This window comes from Epinephelus fuscoguttatus, linkage group LG18 (assembly GCF_011397635.1).
Source record: "Epinephelus fuscoguttatus linkage group LG18, E.fuscoguttatus.final_Chr_v1".
Classification (NCBI taxonomy): domain Eukaryota; kingdom Metazoa; phylum Chordata; class Actinopteri; order Perciformes; family Serranidae; genus Epinephelus; species Epinephelus fuscoguttatus.
In genome coordinates this window covers 16,944,543-16,968,822 of record NC_064769.1, presented here as the reverse complement: position 1 = coordinate 16,968,822, position 24,280 = coordinate 16,944,543, and the positions used below count along the sequence as shown (strand labels likewise).

The window sequence follows — 24,280 nt, the reverse complement described above, 5'->3', positions numbered from 1 at the left end:
TGATATAAGGGCCTGGAATATTCCATTTCTAATTCTGAATGAAAGAATTTCTCGCACTTATATACACTCATTCCTCTTTAAGTTCATTCTGGTCTTTCTGCGCATGCTCGTTTCCTTGCCCTTCTGGCGCGATGACATATATAGCGCGCATAGCAACGGGCTGAGATAGAGCAGTTGGACTCTTCAACAGACGAAGCATTAACAGAACAAGGTTGTTGTCGTACTGCTGCTTCAAGAATATAAACAAAACAAGCCCGAAAAAGGCACTAAGAATGGCGTCGTCAAGCATCTTGTTATCCGGAGCGAGGACTACAGTGTTTTTTTCCGGTAAACGTAAACGCGTAACATCCGTCCCACCCCCTATCTAATCAGAAACTTTCCCTGCCCCAAACCTTGCGCAGACCCAAATACAGATGATTAAACTGATCTCCTGTGTAAACCCTCATTCGGAATGAATATTTCCCATGTAAACTACCTGGAAAAAACTTTAATTCCGAATGATTTCATTCAGATTTATTTAATTCCGAATGAGAAGCCATCATGTAACCGCACCCACTGTAGAGTGAAAAAGGGGGAGTGGGGAGGGAGGTACAAGAGGGAAGAGGAGAAAGAAGGAGAAGCTGAGGAGTCAAGTGCAAGGTTCGAGGCAGCAGTGTAACTGCATTCAAATCTCAGTAGCTTTTTCAGTGGTTACTACTTTGGGTCATATAGTTTATGTAGTTACTGTAATTACAAACACCTATTCATGGGATTCTTCATAGGACTTTTTGCCATACAATCCAATAATACACAAAGCTACAGCTCATTGGCCACTGTTGTCATTTAATCACAATAACCTGCTATTTGACTAAAATCCCCTCTGGATTGCGACCAAGATGTCTACAATCAAATATCATGAATTTCCCTAGAAATTTAGAATTATCCGCCTGAGCAATCGCTCCCTTTAGTTACCTTCAAAAACATAAGCCTGCCCTAGTCCCTAAATCAAACGAACCCACACTTACCTCAGCACCAGTTAAGTTATACCTCTGAGAGTCCAGACTCAGCTTGTGATCATTTCCCGTGATGTAGTTTGGTTTCTCCAACAATGTGTGTCGATACAATTGTGCAAAGATGCATGTGTTCAGTTTAGAGTGAGGAAAGTAGTTTGCTGATACACTGCTGGAGAAGACTGATATGTGTTCCTGCTTGAGACTGATAAACTTTGGCTATAACGCTACGCTATACAGAATGAAAAAGACAGGGATGGTTCTTAACCGGTAAAAAAAGTAAAGCATGAATTTAGGCTGGCAAAATCATAGACAGGATGCAAAGGACTTCAGTCAAAGTGGGTATCTGGAGACACTTGCTTTAATAATCTGAAGCAAGCTGAGGAGCAAACGGAAGGATGCAGGGCAGAGGGGACGGGGACAATTCAGGGAAGATTCAAGGTCTGTTAAGTGATGCAGAGCCAAGGCATGAAGGACGGAAGAACTACATAAAGCTAACACACACCTGTAACATCACATCAGCTTTTCATTACAGCAACTGTTGGCATTTTGTACAAAATGTAACTTGGCCTGCTACTAAATGTGAATGCAACAGAGTTGTTCCCAAGTGTCTGACTCACTGATTTCTCTTGATGGTTTGACAACATTTGCATTGGTGTTAATCTGAGTACTCTCATCTATTTCTTGTTGTTTTAATTCACTGCTGTACTTTTCTGCATTTATTATTCATTGAGTGTCTGTCAGCCAAACTGCCCCTAGTGGACACTGAAGCTTTACTCCTCTGCATCCATGAATTAAAGACCAATTCGATAACCTCGTTCACCCGTCTGGAGGCACAAACACACTCAACACTAACATAGAAGTTTGTAGATAGTCAATAGTGCTGAAAGCCTGATTGTCCAACAAGTATATTAATATGTAGCCTGATGTTCTCTATGGAATTCTGGCTTATCTTATGTTGCTTGATTTAGACTTTTGGCATTATCATTGTATCCTGTATACTGGTAATTATTTTCTAAAAAAATAGCTTTTGAATTGAGGAGTGTAACTTTTCCAACAGCCTTTAAGTCTGCAGGGGAACACAGGAGCCATAGCAGCCTTGGTAATGATCAAGGGTAAAGCCAATACTAGTAGAAGTCTTATCAGGCTCTTGATTTAGACAAGCGTACTTGGCTGCAAGCAAATGTGCGCTCAGACGTAATTCCGACGTAAATTCTGCCCTTATCAGAGAAAAACAACACTGTGGAGAATGCCTAAACAAAGATAACACTGCTACAAAGTTGGAAATTAGGCTCTTGTTGCAGGTTTTTGTTAGTGAAAGGCTGACTTCTACGGATTAAACTAATAGTTATTCCCCCACTATTCTTCATCCACTGTCAGGCCTGTAGGAGACTCAAAATTGTGATTTTTTAACTAAACAGATGGTAATGGTGTTGTTGGCAGTGCCATCAGCTTCTACAGATGTCATCAATGACAGTTCACTGCTTTCCAGCTCCTTTATTGGATTCATTTATTATGTTTATTTCCTGCTCACTTCTGAACAGTTGTGAATTATTTCCAAAAATGGACTACTCTGCTCTTCCCTGGGTGCTACCTCAAATGTAAAACTGACAAGCTCATTAGCTTGTGACCGCATACTCCAGTGTTAATGCTAGATTAATTTGAAGAAAACACATGGCCCATATTTTACTGTTATAGCTGTGTCGTTGGGAGACATTAATGCTAAATAGCTTGTTGGCATTGCTGCATTAATTCATCCATCACCTTCCCTCTGGCGTAAAAACACATTCACACACCCACACAAACAGCAGTGTGAAGGCCTTGAAACTGTGATGCAGCTTCCTTCCCTCACCTGTATTTAATTAAAAAAGCCAGATTAAACTGTTGCTGCTTCGTTTAGATTGGCAATGCTGAGGTTCCCAAAACAAACCAAGGCCACCAAATGGCTGGAGCTTTATAAACACAAGACACTTAAAACCTGAGAAGACAGTCAAAAGCTGAGAAGACTGTGTGTTTCATGTGTTCAATGACAACCACAACAACATCTGGGTCCTGTCTGGTTCACTCATTACTGCTGCTCTTGCAACTTTGTTTCAAAGTTAAAGGGCAAACAGTGCTCATAGGACATCACTGCAGTATCCACTGAGAAACTGAATGAACAGAAAAATAAAAGCTCCTAATCAGTGTAATGCAATCTTACAAAACAGTTTGGTGATTAATTAAAATATTTTTTAATTGTTGGGGACGCTGTGTCAGAGACATGCTGGATCAGCTCTATGGTGTTTTTTGAGGCTGTAGTTTGTGGTGTTGCTTCACTGAAATGCACTATGTTGTATGGTGCTTCTTACATGTAAATGAGATTATCAAAATACAAGAAACAGGTTTCAGTGTTACGCAGGCAGTAGCGGCAACCTGTCAGGAGCACTGGGACATTTACCGGTGGCTAGGGGTGTTTGGCATACCATGAACAGTCAACTTGACGAGTGATAATTGGGGCGTGCCATTTCATCTTGTTCACGATAATACTGGTATAATTCTTAATATGGTGTGAAAAATTCATACTGTGAAATTCGCGATATTTCGACTTGCTGACATTGATGTCATACTGTTACCCATGGAATATTAGCGAAATTATCACAGACACCGCTGTGGTTCCAGAAAGAAGAGCAGCTACAGTAGTGTGGAATAAACCGTTGCATCGTTAGGCCTGGGCGTCCTGAATGTTTTATGAACAGACCCGGACTTCTCAGACTCAGAGGGAACTCAGTCAGCGGCTCCTCTGGCAGCAGCACAGCGTCTTTCCCTCTCCTCTCTCGCTGTGCCCACACGGGAGTTGGTGTCGTCAAGTGATTTTGTCATAGACTTTTGGTAATGTAAACCTACTTGACGCTCGCAGCTCAACAAAAAACTACATATATGTGAATGTGCAATATTTATTGTAGCATTAAAGCCTGTCACAGGTTACAGTGTGATGATTAGAGGAGAAATGGCAGAGCATAAAGGTGGAGCTAGAAATGAATGAATGAATGAATGAATATCTGAAGGCAAACTGTTAGGTTGACACGTATTTTGTTGCAATTCTATGTTCTAACATTACAAATATATATATTTTTTTACTAAATTTTCATATTGTCAAGAATTTTGTTATCGCGAAAACACCCTGAAACATCATGATATTACTTTAGGGGCCATATCGCCCACGTCTAGTGATAATACTGTATAGCTAGCAGGAATGAGTTGAGTCACCTAAATATCCATGCATCAGGAGCAATGATCATACACTCCAGCCAGAGCTCTTATTGGCAAATCACCTTTCTCAATCTGTGAGATGTGATTGGCCGTAACCCCTTGTCCTCTTGAGGGTCGCGGGGGCGCTGGAGCCTATCCCAGCTGACATTGGGCGGGAGGCAGGGTACACCCTGGACAGCTCACCAGACTATCACAGGGCTGAATTGTAGAGACAGACAACCATTCACACTCACATTCACACCTACGGCTAATTTAGAGTCACCAATTAATCTGTCCCCAAACCTGTCTTTGGACTGTGGGAGGAAGGCGGAGTACCCGGAGAAATCCCACGCTGACATGGGGAGAACATGCAAACTCCACACAGAAGGGCTCCCTCCTGGGATTGAACCAGGGACCCTCTTGCTGTGGGGCGACAGTGCTAAACACTACACCAGTGTGCCACCCTACTTAAGAACAGTACTTGGTAAATGCATTTAGTTATTTTCAACCACAGGTAGCTATGCAGTGTGACTCTTAACCAGCTGACTGATAAGGGTGAAACAACATTTACTCTGACTCAAAACTTTTGTTAAATGGTGTTTGTAATTTAAACTTCGGTTTTATACTTAGTTATGTAGTTACAGTTGAATTAAATTGAATTAGTGTATACTCGCATACACACAATCATTTGGCCACTTTTGTGCTATTTGCTTTATTGACATGGGTGAATTTGTATTATACTGAGATTGCTATAGCTTACATTCACTTTAACTGAATGTGTGTGTCTACACACAAGAAAACAGAACGATGGACATAGCTGAAAGAATATTTGCTGTATTTTAACGAGAAAATGTGAGAAAACGGCTGTAGCTGTCACATAGACAAAAAGGGTTAGCCTAAAGAATTTGTGGTTTGCATGGACTGGGTGGCCTGGAATGGACTCAAATTCTCAGCCTGAATAATTGTTTCAGTCCGCCCCTGAATGCAGTCCAGCACAGCACCACACCACCACGCAGTGAATTTAACAATGTTTATAGGAGATAATGTGTTATTCATGAGACCAAGTCTAATGGTGGGTGGGGTAATCCCATTCACTAACAAATCCACAAATCAGCAGCAGCAAAAAGACTTAGCTGCCCATGTCACATACTGTCAAAGTTTGACTTACTGTAGTACATATTTACTACAATACATATTTACTGTAGTAAATATGTACTGTGTTAGGGTGATAGCTATGAGCACATTTAATGATCTCGGGTAAGGTCTGTCTGTTAGTGGTCAATTTGTTCTTTGAGTTTAACAAATACCGCCCCTTCACAGAAATCCTTTTGTTTTCACTAAAACCATGTTCTCCCCTGACCAAAGAGAACATAAAAGAACGGAAGCATCCACCACTTCCACCACGTTGAGACTAAGTATGCTTCCCTGGTTAACTCGACCCAGCTGTTGAAGGTAACAAAATTCAACCCCTGAAACAAAATAGCATTTGCAGTGGGAATTGTAGACACCCAAGGGAGGATGTGGTATTGCTGATATTTGCCCAGTCATTCTTGTTTGGGAAAGATGCAAACATGGCCACAACATATTGTTTAATGAAAAGTCTTTATATGGTAATGGGAAACACTGAACTCATAAAAGTGTGGTCAGAAAAATGATCATGTCACTTGGGTTGCAATAAATTGTGAGTCAAGACCAAGAGCAGTGTCACAGAATACTGTAGGTGTTCACTACTTTTTCGTTTTAATAATAAAACATGTTGAGAAAAAGCAAAGATATGGCACACCTTTATCAAAAAATGGGAACCACCACCCTCTTCTGTCAGCTCACTGACATGCTCCCTAACCTCTACATGACCCTGATGTATTAAGTGTTTTAACCTTGACTGCAAAAACATAGCTAGTGCCTCGGCTGGAGATATACTTTTAACTATGTGTTTGTGTGCACATGGTTGCTGCCTGCATCGGTTTGAAGCGCTGGTTGTGCGCATCCTCAGAAATTAATGCTACCCATCAGCAAAATGCAATGTGTACATGAACTATTGGGGAAAAGCATACTTGCTATTGATCATGAGAACATGATCTCGGTGCCGTAACATTGTTTCGACCTCTCATTAGTCCGACGTCCCATTGTTCCGATATGTGATTATTACTGTATTTGTGTACCATAGAGGATCAGCAACGCAACAAAAGTAGGCTACTGGTCGAGATACAAGTGTCATAGAGAGGAGAGAATGAAACACCATAACCTCCTGTCATTAACTCTGGGGTCTGGGTTGTGTGGGGAGCTTTCCGCAGTGCTGAACGGCTCCCGGCGGGCGTATTTCTGCCTTGATGGTGCGCCACGACCAGCTCTGGGTCAGCTGGGAAAGGTTTGAGGCAAAGCAGGCTCACGGCTTATGTGTTTGCCACTTTCTTTTCATTTTAACCCACACCATGATCTTTTCCTAACCCTAACCAAGTGGTTTTTGTGCCTAAACCCAATCAGACCTTAACCACAGGGCATCATGATGATTTCGGAACAACGGGACTTCGGAACAATGGGTTTAATATGGTCGGAACAATGGGATGTCGCACCAATGGGCTGTCGGAAAAATGGGCAGACCCCGTGATCTCAGACTTAACAATCCCCTTAAGTGCTGTCAGTGGTTGTAGGTGATGCCACGTTTAGTCTTTACATCATGCAAATCTGAAATGTTCTGTATGGTCTGAGTTCTCTGGTGTGCCCCCCAATGGAATCCTCCAGTAACACATGTAGCATTTAGGCAAGTATATGTACAGTTCTGTTCACGATACAGCCGGTTGTTCACGCCAATGGGTGGTTAAAAAGCAAGGTTATCTCAGGCCTTAGAATTTCAGGTAAAATCTCAACCACCTCTGGCACCTTGCCACTGAGGGTTTTCTTTACCGACCTCCACCACTCAACCAAAGAGATGGGTGAGATTTTCTTTGAATCTTCATAGTTTGCCTTTTCTACAGCAGGGTGTCACTTGGGTTTTAAGCCCAGCTCAGATCAAAGATTTGCAACAAGACAAAACCATTTTAAAATGGTGCAGAGAAAAGTTGCAGTGGTGTGAACTGGCCGTCTGAGCTGGACTCAAGCTGGATAATGGTGTCATATGCAACTCCACTGATCAAATCGCTGGCAGACGGTTTTAGAACGTAAAGCACATCACCTGTTTCTCCAGCCAATCGGCATGTAATGAATTCTGCTGGTCAAGTCAAAATGACCGCAGACTGAGGGTTTGCTTGCTGTGGCAGGTGCTCTGTCCCCACTGATCCCTCTGTTTCCGTCCTTGTGGCGTGCCGGTGTAGGACAGTAGGTCGCTGCTGCTTCTCGCTGTATGTGCTTTCGCCGTTTCATTACTACAACAACTGCAACTGTAGCCAGTATCTCACTATCACTATCCTCGTTCGTATTTTAAGAGCTTTATATTCAGCCACAAAATAAGCCTGAAAAGCTGCAAACAGCAGGGGTACAGGGACTTGTGGCATAGAGATGATATATCATCTCATACAGTTGCATCTGTGTGAACCGTCAAGTTTTTAGAATGTTATAGAGCAGCAAATTGCAAGTAGCTGCCTGTTTCAACTCATCTCGTCACAAATCTTTGGTCTGAACTGGTCTTAAGAGTTTCTCAAAGTCAAAATCTGCAGTTCTCCTCTGCTGAAAACAGTCTTGATAAAACCCTGCATATTGCTTCCTGGAATGTGTCATGTTTTGCCGTAACCTCTATGAAAGCAAACAAAAGGCCTCGCCAAACTCCGTCCAAACATTTGCTTCAGAGATCACAGAACCTGTAGTGCTGAAGGCTTATGAGAAACCTAACCACTAATAAAGGATTCTACTGGGCTAACCAAGTCTTATTCTCCCCTTCTTTGGCTTTAAAGCTTGTCCACCAATGGGATCTTGAGTTGCCATCATGATGGCTTTTCAGCAACACCTACAAGTGGCTGCCTTAAAAGAATGTAGGCTTTCATATAACTACGAAGTTGATCATGGATTTTTAAGAAAAGGTGTTCTTATACAAGATCTGGTGCCTCTAACAATCACAACTTTGAGGGAGAAGGAGGGAGTCCAACTCACATCCAGAAGTTTCATTCTATTTCTGTGTGTGGAGGTGAGCTGAGGGTCAGTACACCTAGAGCCCCCAACTGTGCTGCTGCCAGACCAGCAATGCACCAGAGCCCTACTTCTAATGTTACAGGTGGTGGGCCACATGGTGCTGGTCCCACGTTCAGTCCTCTGGCTGAGTTTGATTAGACCCAATGGGTACAGGTCTAGCCACTGAGCCCTGGTTTCCCTACTCTTGTTTGAAGATGCTGACCATAAAGACATTTGAAAGTCTAGTCCCTCTCCTGTGATCTATATGCTGTAGACCCTACTAGAAGCTCTACAACACAGCTCAAAGAGGCGCACAAAAACCCCCACCACGATCAGACCACAATTCTCTTCCAGCCTCTAATATATAGCTTCGTTAACACACAAATTTGGAAACCCTTTTCCCTATAAGTTTTATATCCATTTTCTATGAATTTACACCCATAGAGACCTGGAAATAATTAGGGACTTTCCATACTTCACAGACATGTGCAGGAACCTTGAAACTATGTCTGTGCTAACACACAACACGATTTATGACTCATGTTTATTCATGCTGTGAAGAAATAAAGAGCCACAATAAATCAGTTATTTAATTGACTTGGAAAACTTGGCAAAGGGCATCAGCAGACTTACTTGTAGAGACTGTCGGGTTCCAGGCACTTGAAGACCACTGAATATAGCACAGAGTGAGGATGGTCTCCAGTCCTCTTCCCGGCAACAACGCAGGATGAACCCAAACCGGAGAACAGATCATCCACCAAGCTCAGAACTTCACCTGGTAAAGAGATGAAATTGAAAAAAATAAAGAAAGGAAGGATGAAATGAAGGGAGAGAGAAATGAACAAACAAAATTTCTTACAAAAGGTCACTCGGGAAATGTTATTTGAAGTGTTTTATCATCTGTCATACTTTTTGCCAAAAAAAAGAGAAAAAAAGGAAAACTTATCTTTCAATACAATCTTTCATCTATTGTTCTTAGTGAAACAAAACAATACCACATGTTTTGGTTCCACCACATGTTTCAACACAAGAAAAACAATGGCGCACAACATGAAGTTACTCATGAATGAATTTCTGCATTGGGGATTTCTTTGCTTATCAATGATTGTGTCATTTGACTCTGGAATTGTGAGTTTCACCTCTGCCCGCTCGGTTGGGAGCCATTTCACCAGCACCGAGCCCGAGGCTAAATTAAATATGACTTTTTGCTGGCAGCGATCCATACACACTACATTACAGAACTGTAAGAAAACAGGATTCCTTTCCTTTATGGGCACATGGTAGTGTTACAATGATATCTCTCTGAGCACCCTGGCGTCTCACAAAACACTACTTCACAAGTTGTGAAATATCTTTCATGTCAGCTTACGGGAAGGCGAGCGACGCACACTTGTTCATTTAGACACACACATACACGACGCCAGTTTCCAGTGCTCATGGGGGTGATGGAAAAAAGAGGGAGCTGTCAAAATAGTTTAAAAGCTCTCAAACAGTTGGATTTCCAACTATTTCTACACGAGGTAAAGGGCAGCTTAGTTTTAGCTTATGATACATGGGCCAACTTATAAACACAGGGAGTAAGTCTGGCTGGTAGGGCACAAGGGGATGGTAAGAAAAGGTTGCAGAAGAGAGGAAAAAGAACTGCACGAATGAATGATTTGACCTTTTCACAGAAAGAGCTCTGTGTATAGGAGGTTTCCCCCAAACACATTCCTGCACTGCTGCAGGGTTGCTTTTTCGAAGGTCTTACCTTTACATAAACATCAATCTCAAATTTGATTCATTTATTTTATTGTTGAAACCTGCTTACTCCTGCAAAAGACGTTGTCAATATTAATATCCATATCAGTATGTGTAAATTTGCAATTTTAATGTTTTTGTCAAAATGTTGGACCAAGCTCCCACGGAGTTTGTGATTTATATTTCAACCTGGAATTCCCACATGTTATCCTTTTCTATAAACAACTTACATCACTGCAGACTTTCATATTTCATTTTTCAACTTTCTCAAGACCACCTGCATATACTGTATTTTTTGTTTTTCTTACGATAAATTCTTACTTAGAGTGAAAATGTATTCTGACGTTATTGAACAGACAGATTATCTTGGTTTGTCAACAGGAAATGAAGAAATATTGACTATTTTGAGTACACATAAATCAATTATATATATTGCATGTGGTTTCAGTCTTGCTAAACTTTAGCAATACAGGGATGGGGAAGTGAGATTTTGACACTTTCCATAATTGCATTTTTCCCACACTTGTATTCATGAGACAGGTTTAAACTGTATTTGGTTGCCTTCTAAATGTGTACTTGATTATTTCTGATATTAGTTTTTATTGATTTAAAGCCACTTTATCAGTGGTGTGATCTGTGTGTTAGCGACTAATACCAGTGATGATGAAGATCTGCAAGGTTTGCAACTGGCAAATTATTAATTGCATATACCGTGGACACTTTATGCAAACCTGTCACCTTAGATTTATATACTATCAACTTGCAAAAACATGTCTGGGAGAAATGCAATGCTTCCTCCTTTTTTTTGTTTAAATCAACATAAGGGAACATTCTTGATGAATGTATACTAACCCACTTTTTTCATAACCTTAACTAAAGTGTTTTAGTAGCCCACAACCGTTGAGGAAAAAACAAAAAACAAAACCTAACCACACAAAGAACTTAGGATGTGAAATCTGGTCTTCAGTGTCCTGCGTTGTACATGCTCATGTTTCCTCACTAGCTTGAATTTCATAAAAATGTAGATGGTCCAAGCCTTGCATGCATACAGCATGCCTGACCCTTAGCTTACAATAGTCAATAGTCAATTGGGTTTACTTTGTAAAACAGATACAACGATCCATGAAGAAGTTTGCACCTAATTATTTACTTTCATGCTGGATGCTGGGATAGGCAGTTTTATTTTGATGTCACAATTCAGGTGGACCGAGAGACCACTAGCTTGACTTTGTCTTCAGGCTTTATAAATGGGGACTTAAGCTAATCATGGGCCATTTCAGAGAGAGGGCATTCCTACTGCCTGATTGAGTGGCGGAGAATCCTACAGAGAGAAAGTCCCAGGATTAAACAACTGCCTACACTGCAAACCTTATCAAAAAGAGACTCTGACAATTGACAATGCAATAATCGTGCCGATACTGGTGAACTATTTCAGAGATGTAGAGAAAATTTTGCCAATAGTTTACCCTTCTGTTAACTGTAGACAAAGGCAAAGCTTCTGTTAATTCACGTTCATTTTTATGTAGCTAGCTAGAGCCTCGAATCACAGTATGTCCTCCACCTCTTTCCTTGTTGCTACAGAGATGGACCCTCATAAAGCAGCCACAATATCCCAGATCTAGACAGCACAGAGGGAACAGACTTCTTCAATACCCCACCAGATCAGCAAACTTTTGGTTGCTGCGGTTACACAGGTTAGACCTGGTGCTGCTGGCCACCAGCCCACTGTGACACCTAGCACTGGATTTGAAGGGGCTGAGTGAATTTGCTGTACACAGCCCTACAATGAAATAAGATTAAAAATAACATTAAAAATTAACAAATGTTTGGGAAACACTGGGTTACTGTATAAAGTGTGTGTGCGAGGGGAGATCTGAAGGAGGAGTGTGTAGTTTCTTTCCTTTTCTTTTTTTGACTTTTCGTGAAAACTGCATACCCCATTATTTAAATATCCCACATGAAAAATGAAACACTGAAAATGAGCTGAATTGAAGGTGAAGGACAGATCCATTTCAAAGGTGATATTGGATCCAGAGTTCCCCATCTGATTTTATTGTACAGAAGCCAGCCACTCAGGTATTTGATTTGTCTGGAGGCTCTTGACACTCAATATGCCTACAGTAAACTGAAAACTGTTTGGGTGTGATAACATTCATGATATCAGTAACTTATAGCTGGTACAATGTATGGGCAATCTGGCTAAGTATTTTTTTAATTCCTCTACCTTTTTATTTGAATAGTGCCAGCTATGCTGATTCAGAATTGTGAACCAATTTTTTGTGCTATGTTCACTGCCCTGATTACCTTTTAAAAAATTTAGTGAAACAATAAATTATCGCTTACAGAACACTTAATCTTTTGCAGAAATAATTGGTAATGCTCTATTTAAGATCGCCTGTTGACCTGATTCGGTCTACGTTCATTATGCCTTTCAAGTCTATCCCCCCACCTTTTATTGCAAGAAACTACGAGAGGAATTCCAACTGAATGCCAGATTTCTGCCACTTCACAAATGCTAAAAGTAGAAAGAGACATATGTGAAATAAAAAAAAGGATGGAATGAGGAGAAAAAACTCAAGAGAGACAGAAACAAACAATGAGAGAGGAAAGGAAAAAGGACAGTGAGTGCTCTGATGTTTTATGATTTTGGATGTGGTCATGGAGAGGAATGATGATGTCAATGGATGTTTTGATAATCAGAATAAATCAAGGAGCTGATGCGTGACTACAGTACAGGTCAGGAGCAACCACTTGTGACTTGTGTTTTAGTAGTGGTGAGTTGATGTATGTGATTATAACATAATCCTGTCTCGCAAAAATCAAAAGGCAGACGTACTGACTCATACTCGTCAGAGTGCCAGTGTGCTCAACAATGGCTACCCTTTCATTGCTGGGTCACAAGTTTCTTTTCTATAGCCCCATTGAAAATGTCGCCCATAGACAAATGAACAAACACTCACATTGACAGAAAAGTGCACATCTCCCAGAGGACTGTAGACAATAACAACAAGGAAGCAAAAGAACTATAAAAGGACAGGAGGGATAAAGAAATTCTATGGCAAGCTGAGTTCTGCGGCTTTCTGCATGCATGGCTAGCTCAAAATGAAACTGTATTGAAATGCATTCAGGTGTGGCATACCTACACCAGGTGGCTTCCCTTCTCTTTTCCATGGAACCTACTTACACCTTACTGGACATGTACCTGGGCTTTGCACAATTTCAGGAGAAGGGGTTATGTGGAAGAATTGTCTGGAGTAGCAGTGGTTTGATGAAACACAATGGAAATCAAGACAGTTGCGACAAAGATGTTGGATTGGCGTATACATTTGTCTTACTGTAAATTTAGACAACCTGATTCAACTCCCAACTCAAGTCAACTCCCAACTCAACTGAACCCCGAAGTGGGGGAGCCCTTCTGTGTGGAGTTTGCATGTGTCAGCATGGGTTTTCTCCAGGTGCTCCGGCTTCCCATGCACGTCAGGTTAATTGGTGACTCTAAATTGGCCGTAGGTGTGAAAGTGAGTGTGAATGGCAGTTGTTGTTGAATGCCGATTGAGTTGGTGCCATAGTCAAAAGAATAACAGCATACAACTGCTTCTTTATTTCCATCTTTTGTAAATATCCTCAAGTGCAGTGGTTTCCAACTTGTTCAGTCTAATGGTCCGGATTTCTGCTTGGTCATTTGTTAAAGGTCCACACACTTTAATAATTCAGCGTCATACTTGAGTTTGGCGATATCGTCAAGCTAGTTTGCTGTCTCTGTTAGTCACTCCTTTGCAGCAGGAAACAGCACTTCAAAATAAAATCTCTGTGCCAGAAATTAGCTGTTTGTTTTTTACAAACTTGACATGTCTGCGAGTCACTTGTGGTCCATTCAGAATGAGCCCAGGACAACGACCCACCAAATGGGAACCACCGCTCTAGTGGTCAAAAAGCTAGAAACACAAAACACTGATTATGCCATTATAAAATGTGTTTATCATAGTGTTTACACTGTAGCCAATTTGCAACACTATTCTTTAACAACTTGTGTCCAAAACAAGCACTTAACATAAACTTGCCATGGTAATATCCATGTGTACTAACAGAGGTAGAAAGATGTCTTGTCTCCCATATGCATAAATAGAGAGGAGCATCACGGGCTTATCGTAGCTTAGCGACATGAGTCAATGTGTCATAATTGGACATTCTGAATAGACCACTTATGTCACTGAGAGCACGAGGAAGGGCTTAAGGAACTTTGATCTGTCTGGAAGACTAAACAAAAGACAAATGTCTTTGGTCTGGTCTTTGGTGGCTCTCGAGTGGCTTACTGTATAATTATCAATTTAAGGACTCAGCAGGAGAACAGAGAGTGTGTTTTAGGTCCTTTAACAATCATATACCCTTACCTAGCAAACTCTACCACACATTCCATGGGTCAAACCCTCTTTAAACAGAGCCATCTGAAAGCTATAAACTGTTATGCAATTACATAAATATAAGACCAGTATGCAGGCTTAGTGGGGGTACACAGTGTACTATCATGTGCACACACTAAATGGGCTGATACTGGCCTTCTCTATGTGTAAGTGTCAGTTTGCAAGAAGCAAACAATTGGAAGCAATGAAAGTTAAATACTGAAACAATCTAAAATAACATCATAAAAATTAAGCCTGTTGTTTCACAGTAAAATGTCATCATAAAACACAAAATGCACTCTTGCATTACATGGAAGCAAGAAACAGTATTTTCCATGAAAAGCAGGAATAGCAGTCGAGTCACTGAGTTATCAAGGTAATACCACCTGAAGATACAAACTGATCCTATGTAAGAGCTGTAGTCAAGGCCTCATAAACCAAGAACAAATCATGACCAAGACCAGACCAGAGTGTATCTAGACCAAGACAACACCAAAACTTTGAGGGGATGAAACCAAGTCAAGACCAAGACAAGTCTAGTGCAAGTCCCACACTGAATGGCACTCCTTAAATAGATCCGAAATATCCACATTCCCAAAAAAAACACCCACACAAAACAAATAAAGATTCCTCATCATTCACCTCTTTTATTGTCATACTGAATGTGTACATGTGTTACTGTACCATGAAACATGTCTTGCTAGAATAATCAAAAGGAAATGCAGAGGTGATTTATGTATGGGAACCCTCCTTTGGTTTCTATGGGCAAACAAATACCAACACTACAGAGCTGAAATCAACTTAATCATCTTTTTTCAACACTCCTTTTTGCACAGGCAATTTTGTGATATATCTGCAGTTGAGTATATCTGAGTACTCTTTGTCTCAGACCAGGAAAGGCTTCACTGCATGTAACCATCACCAAGCAAACATTATTTACAAGCATTTAATTTTTGTTAAAGGGGAACACCACCTAAATTAAGACTTCCAATACGTTATTTCTAATTCCAGGAACGTTTACTGAATATTCATTGACATGACTTCCTCTTTCTCAAAGCCAGAAACCAGAGAAGTAAGTCTCAAACTTGTAATGTCATTAATTATAAAGTCTGTAGCTGCTCTACAGCCAATGAATGTGAACCTAATTTTGTGGACCAAATAACATTTATTTTGTTTTTTAAACCCAAATGAGCTTTATCCTAAGGAGCATTCTTGGCTCTAAAAATGAAAAATGTACACATATACTCAGAACATTCCCCTGGGTACTCTCAGTGTTATCTACATCAGCTTTCCCAATTAATTCTATATAGTAGCAGCTCCAGACTTTATACTTGATAAAATCACAAGTTTGAGTTTTAGCACTCCAGTTTTTGGATATGGGTGAGAGTTTTCCATGTCTGCAAATATTCTTGGACCGTCTCAAACCATAGAAGTAATGTATGGATTTTGAAAACAGGCGTAGTTCCCCTATAAAAATGGTCAAACTTAAAGACAGATTTTTGTGTCAGATTTTACGACAGCAGAACCTCAAACACAAGTCCAAAAATTCATTCCCACAAAGACTTGGACTGAACTAAAACAATGTGTTAATCTTTTGAAATTTGGAGTTAAGCTTGAAACATATGGCAGCGGTCTCACTCTATATCTCGACTAATCAAGCCACTGCTTGATTCAAAGTAGCGAGAGAGGAAATACCAGCAAAACTTGCTGTATAACAACAGTTTATGAATCGGCAGCACATGTTCTTACAAGCCTTGACAAAGGGGATATGTTTAAACCCAATGGACCTATTAAGAAAGACTTTTATTCTTGTTTCCCAGTGATTATAATTCATCACTCACCGCCTCAAAACATATCCCCACTTTACTTTAACATACTCTCCCTTCCTTCCTGGCAACTACAGTTTTTGTTTGAGAAAAATATGAACATACCTGCTGTCATTCAGTATCATAGAAGAAGAGAGGTGAGGGAGAAGGGCTGTGTGTGTGTCTGTGTGCGTGTGCGTGTGTGTGTGTGTGCATCTGAGGAAGAGGAGACTGGGGTGAGGAAATGACACGGGATGATGAATCAAATGTGGAGTGTTCACACATGCAAAATGATGGTATGACTCAACTGCTCAACTGGAAGTGTTTTTACAAGCTGCTGGCGCACATGTATGTCTATTTCCGTGTAAGTTTGCTCATTTCTACTTAAGTTCTTCAATCATCTATTTCCTCTAAGGTGGTGGCTTTTAAGTGCTTCCAAACCAATTTAGAATTGGTGAATATTACTCAGAATCAAACCCATTAACTCCAGAATAAGATATCAAAACCCACCCAGAAGTAGCGTTAATGGTTCTACCCTTCTGAGGGGTTCCTCACGGGTAGGCCTGTGGTCCGTCAACATTTCTGTCAATACCAAAGCCACAACAGCACACAGCTGGCAAAAATTAAGGCCCCCGAAATTCTATTACGGTAAAAGCCATTTTGCGTGTTCTCCAGCTTACACGGTGATTAAAACCTCATGGTAAATGCCAGGTGACCTTTTTAGTAAGCAGAGAGGGGAACAAATAATAGCAAATCATGGGAACATGACGAGACGGGCTGACGGACAGCATACAGAGAGAACAGCTCTGATTCAAACACACACAGGCCTTGGAACTATGATGTAGCTGCAAGCACGTCAAGTCAGGTTTATTTGTACAGAGCCAATATCATATACAATGACTCAAAGGGCTTTGCAGGCGCGCAACTGCAACAGTCCCTGACCCAGACTCACACAAATTCTGTAAGAAGACAAGGAAAACCCCTCTCAAAAAATCTTGGCACATAACAAAACACAAAAAAAGAGGGGGTGGGAAATTCAAAGAGAGCTCCTTCCTCCGTGGGCAGCACGACGTGAGTAGTAGCCATAGGCAGGGAAAGGGCGATAACAAACAAAGTTGCAATGGTAGAAAAACTGAAACACAAGAGTGGGATTCTAAACCAACACATGTATATACGATGAACATATACAACACACATTCACCTTATTTGTCCTTCTGTGGCAGGATGTGGAGACAGGTGTGTACATGCCATTTTGTCTGACGCTGGAAGCCAGACTTGCTATACTGTTATCCCCGACATATCATTTCAATTACGCCACTGAATTCAGGCACAGTGTAATTGCCTCGACCATTAGCTGTGCGTGTGTGTGTGTGTGTGTGTGTGTGTGTGTGCGCGAGTACATGTGTGAGAGCATTAGAGAGAGTGAGAGAGTGTAAATTCTCAAGGACAGTGGGTTCACACATTAGGACTTTTTTTCTGCTCCAAGAGGAAATGTAAGGGGAAGTGACTGAAGAAAAAACACTGTAGTAAGGTACTGTTTATTCACTTTTTTAGCCACAAGGTACAGATTATACTCTAAGTATAAGTTTAGTATAAATAATATATGTATCTACATTTTTATGTAGTAAATGAATGCAGTAATGTCATTGTTCTACAATACATGTACAAATTACAGCTGTCACTGCATGATTTAAACAGGTCACAATATTGTTTTTGTTAGAATAATTATGTTTTCCTGTTCTTTTCTGTAATTGCTAAATGTCATTCACATTGCAAATCACTTGCTACTAGGGACAAATGAGGTGACTGTCACTCAGGAGGTAGAGCAGTCGACTACTGCTGACTAGGAGGTCATTGGTTCAATTTCCAACCCCTGCAGTCTATATGTCAAAGTGTCCTTAGTCAAGACTGCACCTTCCGATGTGTGTGCGCGCAAATGATTATTGGATAAGCCGGTGGCACCTTGCAGCCTCGGTCACCAGTTAATGAATGTGTGTGTAAAGGCCCTGACACACCAAGCGAGTGTCTGTCGCCCTAGTTTTTGCGGTGTGTGTCGCACTGTTGGCACTTCGGCGCGACATCTTTTCGGCCGATTGAGCATGTTGAATCGGCAGCAGAGCTTGTCGGTGAGAGAGATCACTCTGATTGGCTGTTCAGGTTTTATTTTCTCGCTTCTGTAGCGAGTGAATCTGCCTGTAGTGAAACTGGGCTAACCGGTGCTTCCTTCTCTGGCTCCACTTCACTCAGCTGGCCGACAGACCCGCTGCTTCTTCCCACTTTAACCTGGATAACAAACCGGGGCTAGCTGTAAGGCTCGCCCCGACTCTCCGTTTGGATCCAACCGGAGCACCGGGCCCTGGCTTGGTATTCAGGTTAAAGTTGGAAGAAGCAGCGGGTTTGTCGGGCAGCTGAGTGAAGTGGAGCCTGCGGAGGAAACACCGGGACCGTCTGGATGTAATAGTCCGTGGAGGTGCTGCAGTGCTCGGCTGCACAGATAGGAAACTCCTTGGCTGACAGGATGTACCACTCTCTCACTCCGCTACTTTGTTAATCTCATGCATTCCTCAGACTTCCAGTTTCCCTTTTTGCGTTTTTTTTTGTCTCACTCAGGCGCAGAACATAAGTGCTACTTGGCCATCGCATGTAGTCTTTGTAGTGTGTTCAAATGCAACTAACACAGGGCGACGTGAGGCAATGTAGACGACGCAACAGTTGGCTTTCGTCGCCGCTAGTTCTTTGATGTCGGTTTGGTGTGTCAGCACGTTAAGGGTGCTTTCACACCTGCCCCCTTCGTTTCCGCCCTAAGTGTGGTTTGTTTGGGCAGGTGTTAACACAGCAATCACACTCAGGTGCGCACCAAAACAACCAGACCGAGATCTTCTTGAAGAGGTGGTCTCAGTCTGGTTACAAACAAACTCTGGTGCAGTTTGTTCGCAGTGAGAAAGTGTTCCGACCTCGATCCGAACCACCTGTAGTCTTATTACGCACTGTTTCAAACTGTATAGTTTTACTAAAGTGAACAATGCAAGCAATTTAATACACGGTGACCAGCTCTAAAATCAACCTGCGTAGTTGTCCCTCCATTGTGACATTAGAAAATGTCGCATTTGTCTTGCAAGTGTACTCTTCTTCAACGTTTTGTTTACTTCCTGGATTTTTCCTCGCAATTCTAAACCAATCAAGAGCAGCTTTCTCGTGCAAGGGGTTTTATCTGGTCCACTTGTAAATGCTGCCATGAGAACACAAACCAGCTCTAGGTAATTATGCAACTTTGTAACAAAATTAGTCTCTGAATCAGACCAAAGCAAGACAACTCTACAACTCTAAAATACTAGATAGATGGCTGCACAAGCAACTAAAGAACCCCCACACATGTATTTTTACCCTAAGATTTAAACACTAAGATTAGAAATAACATATTATCTTTGTTTAATGTGTTTCAATGTGATACGTTTTTTTCTTTACGTCAAGCCTGTCAAAAGAAATCACTAGTTACTAGGGTTTCCATTCTCAGGCCAAGAGGCCAAAGGGGCTGATCGTGGACTGACGTGTTGGTATGGTGGGCAAATTATGTAGCTTGTGGGTGGGTCAAGTAGGTGCTCCAGCTGCAGCTATACTTGGAGAGGGTAGGAGCACGGGTTGCTAATGTTTGCCTACACAGCATTGCTACTGGCCTGGTAATGAAGCAGTGTCCTTTTTTAATCAATGACGTCTTGGATCAATTGATAGTGTGAAATTTCAGTTGTGAACAAATTGGGAGCGTCCTGACTACCGTAAAAGGGTGCCTATATAATAGAAATCACAACAAAAGAATAGGGAATATTTGCAATGTCCGGCAACACTCGTTGCATCCGTTTAACACCAGCATCAACAACTACTGATGACGAATTAGGGTCTCGAAGGGTTGTCCCATTATACAGGGAAAGATTTCAATCAGTACTCCTTGTAACTTTGTTTCAAGATTTCCTGAACTCGCACTCAAGCACAGTTGGTAGAACAATCTGGGCACATATGATTGTGACAAACTAAGTTCTGCAATTTCATGAGCAGAGGATAATCATTTTACTGGCAATTTAAGTAATGTAATAAGTTCACATATTGTTAGAATAAATTCAAATCAAATTAAGAAATGTTGCATGGACATATCCCCAGTATGCAGTAGGCTATGTGTTGGTTTCATGTGTTTTTTTTTCCTGTTTACCCTCTAATTGTCTTTCCCAAATTACATTACTGTTTGTCCTCAAACTACCTTCTTTCTCCCCTCTGTTTTATTGTGTGTCTCTCTCTATGTCGACCTATTATCAGTCCAGGCAATTGCACAGTGGACTCTTTTTTAAACAAACAAACACTAGCTTTATATTAACAAACAAATCACACACTTTATATTTCCTGTGGGCTGCCAAACCTGCTAGGGGCCTCTTCTGTTAAACTGTCAGCACTCAGCCCTCCACTCCCCACGCTGAGCCCTCACAACGTCACCTTCCTGCCTTCCTCTCTCTGACACACAGGCAGTAGACATTACGCAGGTATACATAAACAGTCACGTGGAACCTACTGCCACACAATGCCACCTATGGCAGGAAATTCAAGGTAATATAAAAAATGTGCGAGGGGGTTGTAATTAAGTTGTGGGGATTTACTAACGTCATCCAAGGCGTATATTTAGAGGTAGGAACAAAGCACTGTGGGAAATAGATTTCTCCAAGCAGGTTGAGTTGCAAATAATTGTCCAAGTTTTTCTAATCAGGTAGAAGGACATCCCTTTGGACAACCCTGCTGAGGCATTGTGCTGGCAGAAAGACACATCATTTATTTATGAAAACCATTTTTTTCATGGTTTGAGAGAGAAGGCTAAAATAGATTGGAATAGAGTTATGTGATTATACTTTGATGCAGACTCATGTATTAAAGGAGCAGTGTGTAGGATTTAGGGGGGGTCAATTGGCAAAGTGGAGTATTCAGAATCATGTTTTCCTGAGTGTATAATCACCTGAAACGACTGTAAGAATCATTGTGTTTTTGTTAGAATGAGCCCTTCATATTTACACTGACAGCGAGTTGTCTGCCATCCATTCATTGCAATTATCCTGCTGGCTGTTATGTATACATAAATGAATAAGTATCAAAAATAAATAAATGACAAGGCAACAGGGATGCAAACAGAACAAAGACAAAGCCAAGCCAAGATTCACAAGATGATACTGCTCTCCAAGTCATTCCATAGTCAAGGAGGTGTCATGCCAAAAGCTGCGACACCTTTATATGAAATTAAAAACACTGTCTCCCTTACTTAAGAATATTATTGTTAGTTTTCACTGATCAGTGTCAGCTATTTTTTATTTTTTTTAACTTTTTTTCCATTATGAAAATGTTTTTGTTGTTCTGCAATATATTGCATTTTGCTATCTTTACCATTATGGCTTGCTTCCCTTTATTGAAAGGTAAAGCTGCATATCATCTGCATAACACCGGCACAATGCAGCCCTCTACTTTTCCTCTGATACTATGAGCCAGATGTAGCATGCACTTGAACAAGACTGAGAATCTACAGCCAAGCTAGCAGTTAGTTTGTCATAGCAATCAATCCAACAGTTGTTGAGATATGTCAGTCTAGACCAACCAGCAACCGAGATTGGCATCACTAAAGCCATGTTGTTGGTTTGACTAAAAAGCCGACTGCTTCAAGAAGTGAGCTGTTACAAGTGGCAGAAACCCAGAGGTAACAATCCCCTGCCTCAATCCATCAATTAAAAAACCACATTAAATTTTACAGCTTCACCAGAGTTTTCACAAGTCATCTGGATGGCAACTTGAATGTCATGGGAATCCATACATAATTTTTACAGACATATCAATCAAAACCACAAATGTCAGTGTCTTGGTGGCCATGGAGGAAATGTCAGGGGATCATCAGAATCATCGGGATTTAGTGTCTTGAAACCATGAATGTCTGTACAATACAACACTGTATACAAATCCATTTAGTAAATATTTCACTGGATGAATGAAAATGTTGACCTGCTGGTGGCACGAGAGGAAAAGGGGCACCAACAAACTCAGTAAGATTTAATCCGAGCAACATGAGTATTCCATACAAAATTTCATGGCAATTAGTCCAATAGTTGTGGAGACATTTCACTCTAGACAACTAGCGACTGACATTGCTATCACTAGAGCCATGTTGCTGGTGAGGCTATAAAGTCTACTGCTCCAAGAACTGGTGCATGTGGCAGAAACGCAGAGGTAACAATCCCCTGCCTAGTGGCGTAAGAAAGTTCCGATGGGCCTCGGTGCATGTTATTGTGCATGTATGACACAAATAGACTTGACATTGGACAACATCAGCATACATATTACCCAACAATTATCACTGCATATCCGACAAAGATATCAGACATTAATCATGTAACTGAATAGTTTTTATAGTAAATGTATAGATTGTATAGCTTGTACAGAAAAAGCACATAGTTTTGTTTCAGACAGCTACTGACTATTTCAAAAACAAAAAAAGAAAACCATCAAACAGATGGCTTTGCCTTTTTGAGAACATATATGGCAATTTTTAATAATTTATCTTTGAATACAGGTATTTTTCAGTGGTGGCAATCTGAATCACTTGCAATGGCCTGCTCCCTCTAAGGGCCCCTCCACTCCAGGGGCCCCAGCGCAATCGCACTGCCAGCACTGTCTATATTTACACCCCTGCCTCTGCCTCAATCCAACAAGATTAAGATACCATAATATAAAGTTTCGAATTCCGCACTAAGCAACATTAACACTGAGCAGGCATCTGCATTTGATAGCAAAATGTGTGCTACCATATGTGCGGAAATGTAAACAAATCCAAAATATATAGAAAACACACCAGATATTATCATAAATGGGGATTAAAATCATCACTCTGCAGTGAGTGTTTACACGTAATCACTCTGAATTTTCATATGAGCAACATATGGGCAACCATGCGTCATTTTATTGGGACCAATGCCAGTTAACATAACTGATTCATGCATTCTGTAATTTTGCTTTCCAACAGCGAAAAAACACTGCAACTCCACGCCCATCTTTTCATCCTGTCTTTTATAACACAAAATGATTTACATTTTATAAAACATTTACTGATTAACTGATAAGATTGCATGTTGTCATTGAGCAGTAAGTAATAAAATGGACAGTCTGGTGGAACTCTTACATCTTGATAACGCGTTCATTTGCAAGAGTAATAAGAGTATTACGTCAGCGCTTTACAGTTATCTGAAATTAATCAACGTCCCTCCAGCTAATAATAATTGAGTTTCCATCCAGGCCATGTTATAATCAAAGATAAGAGGTGATATTTGAAGCTAAAGTAACATATGGGTCTGAGCGAAAACACAGTAAAACATGTTCGGCAGATGTAGTGGCAAAGAAAAAAAAGGTTAATTATATATTTGATCATACCTTGGGACAAATTTGATGTTTAATTTTTACTGTCAAGCTGTCAATCATACACAGTACAATAATATTTCTTCAGCTCTGTGGACTGACAATATTACAGGCAAAGGGTCAAATGAGGTCATAGCTGAACAACGACTACAAATGGCAAATATGTACTTGCTCACTTACACTCAAACTGAAAGTTCTATGATGGAGAGAAGGCTTATTATTTTCCTCATCAAATATAATTCTATCCAACAATTCTCCACATTCAACAGCTACATCGTACTTCTGCTAGTGTTGATATTCACTGGCCACATGATCAATGCTCTGCCTGTTCATTAGATTCCTCCTGGGTTCCTCTACAGAACTTTGTGGCGCTATGGCTCTACGAACCTGAGAACCTGCCCCTGCCCTTTCTGCATAGCAAGAAATTGGGTCAGGTGTGGTGGTTTGTCACGGACTAATGGCCCCCTGGGTCCATGCCTACCATTTTGATGTGACCCGTGTGTGGTCTGTTTTTACTGCCCCCGACTCCTTTTACTGTGGCTCTGCCTCCCCCTGGGTCTGTACTTAGCACTAAGAATAGACCTGTGGGTGA

At 41.0% G+C, this 24,280-nt stretch overlaps 1 protein-coding gene across 4 annotated transcripts in view; it reads right to left on the bottom strand.

Moving 5' to 3' along the window:
* Positions 1-24,280, bottom strand: part of LOC125905619 (astrotactin-2-like) — a 431,706-nt gene that overhangs the window by 23,635 nt on the left and 383,791 nt on the right. For all 4 annotated transcript variants that reach the window (XM_049603723.1, XM_049603724.1, XM_049603726.1 and 1 more), the window contains one exon: positions 8,952-9,093. In XM_049603723.1, coding sequence (XP_049459680.1) covers positions 8,952-9,093 — 142 coding nt within the window. The remainder of the gene's footprint in view (positions 1-8,951; positions 9,094-24,280) is intronic.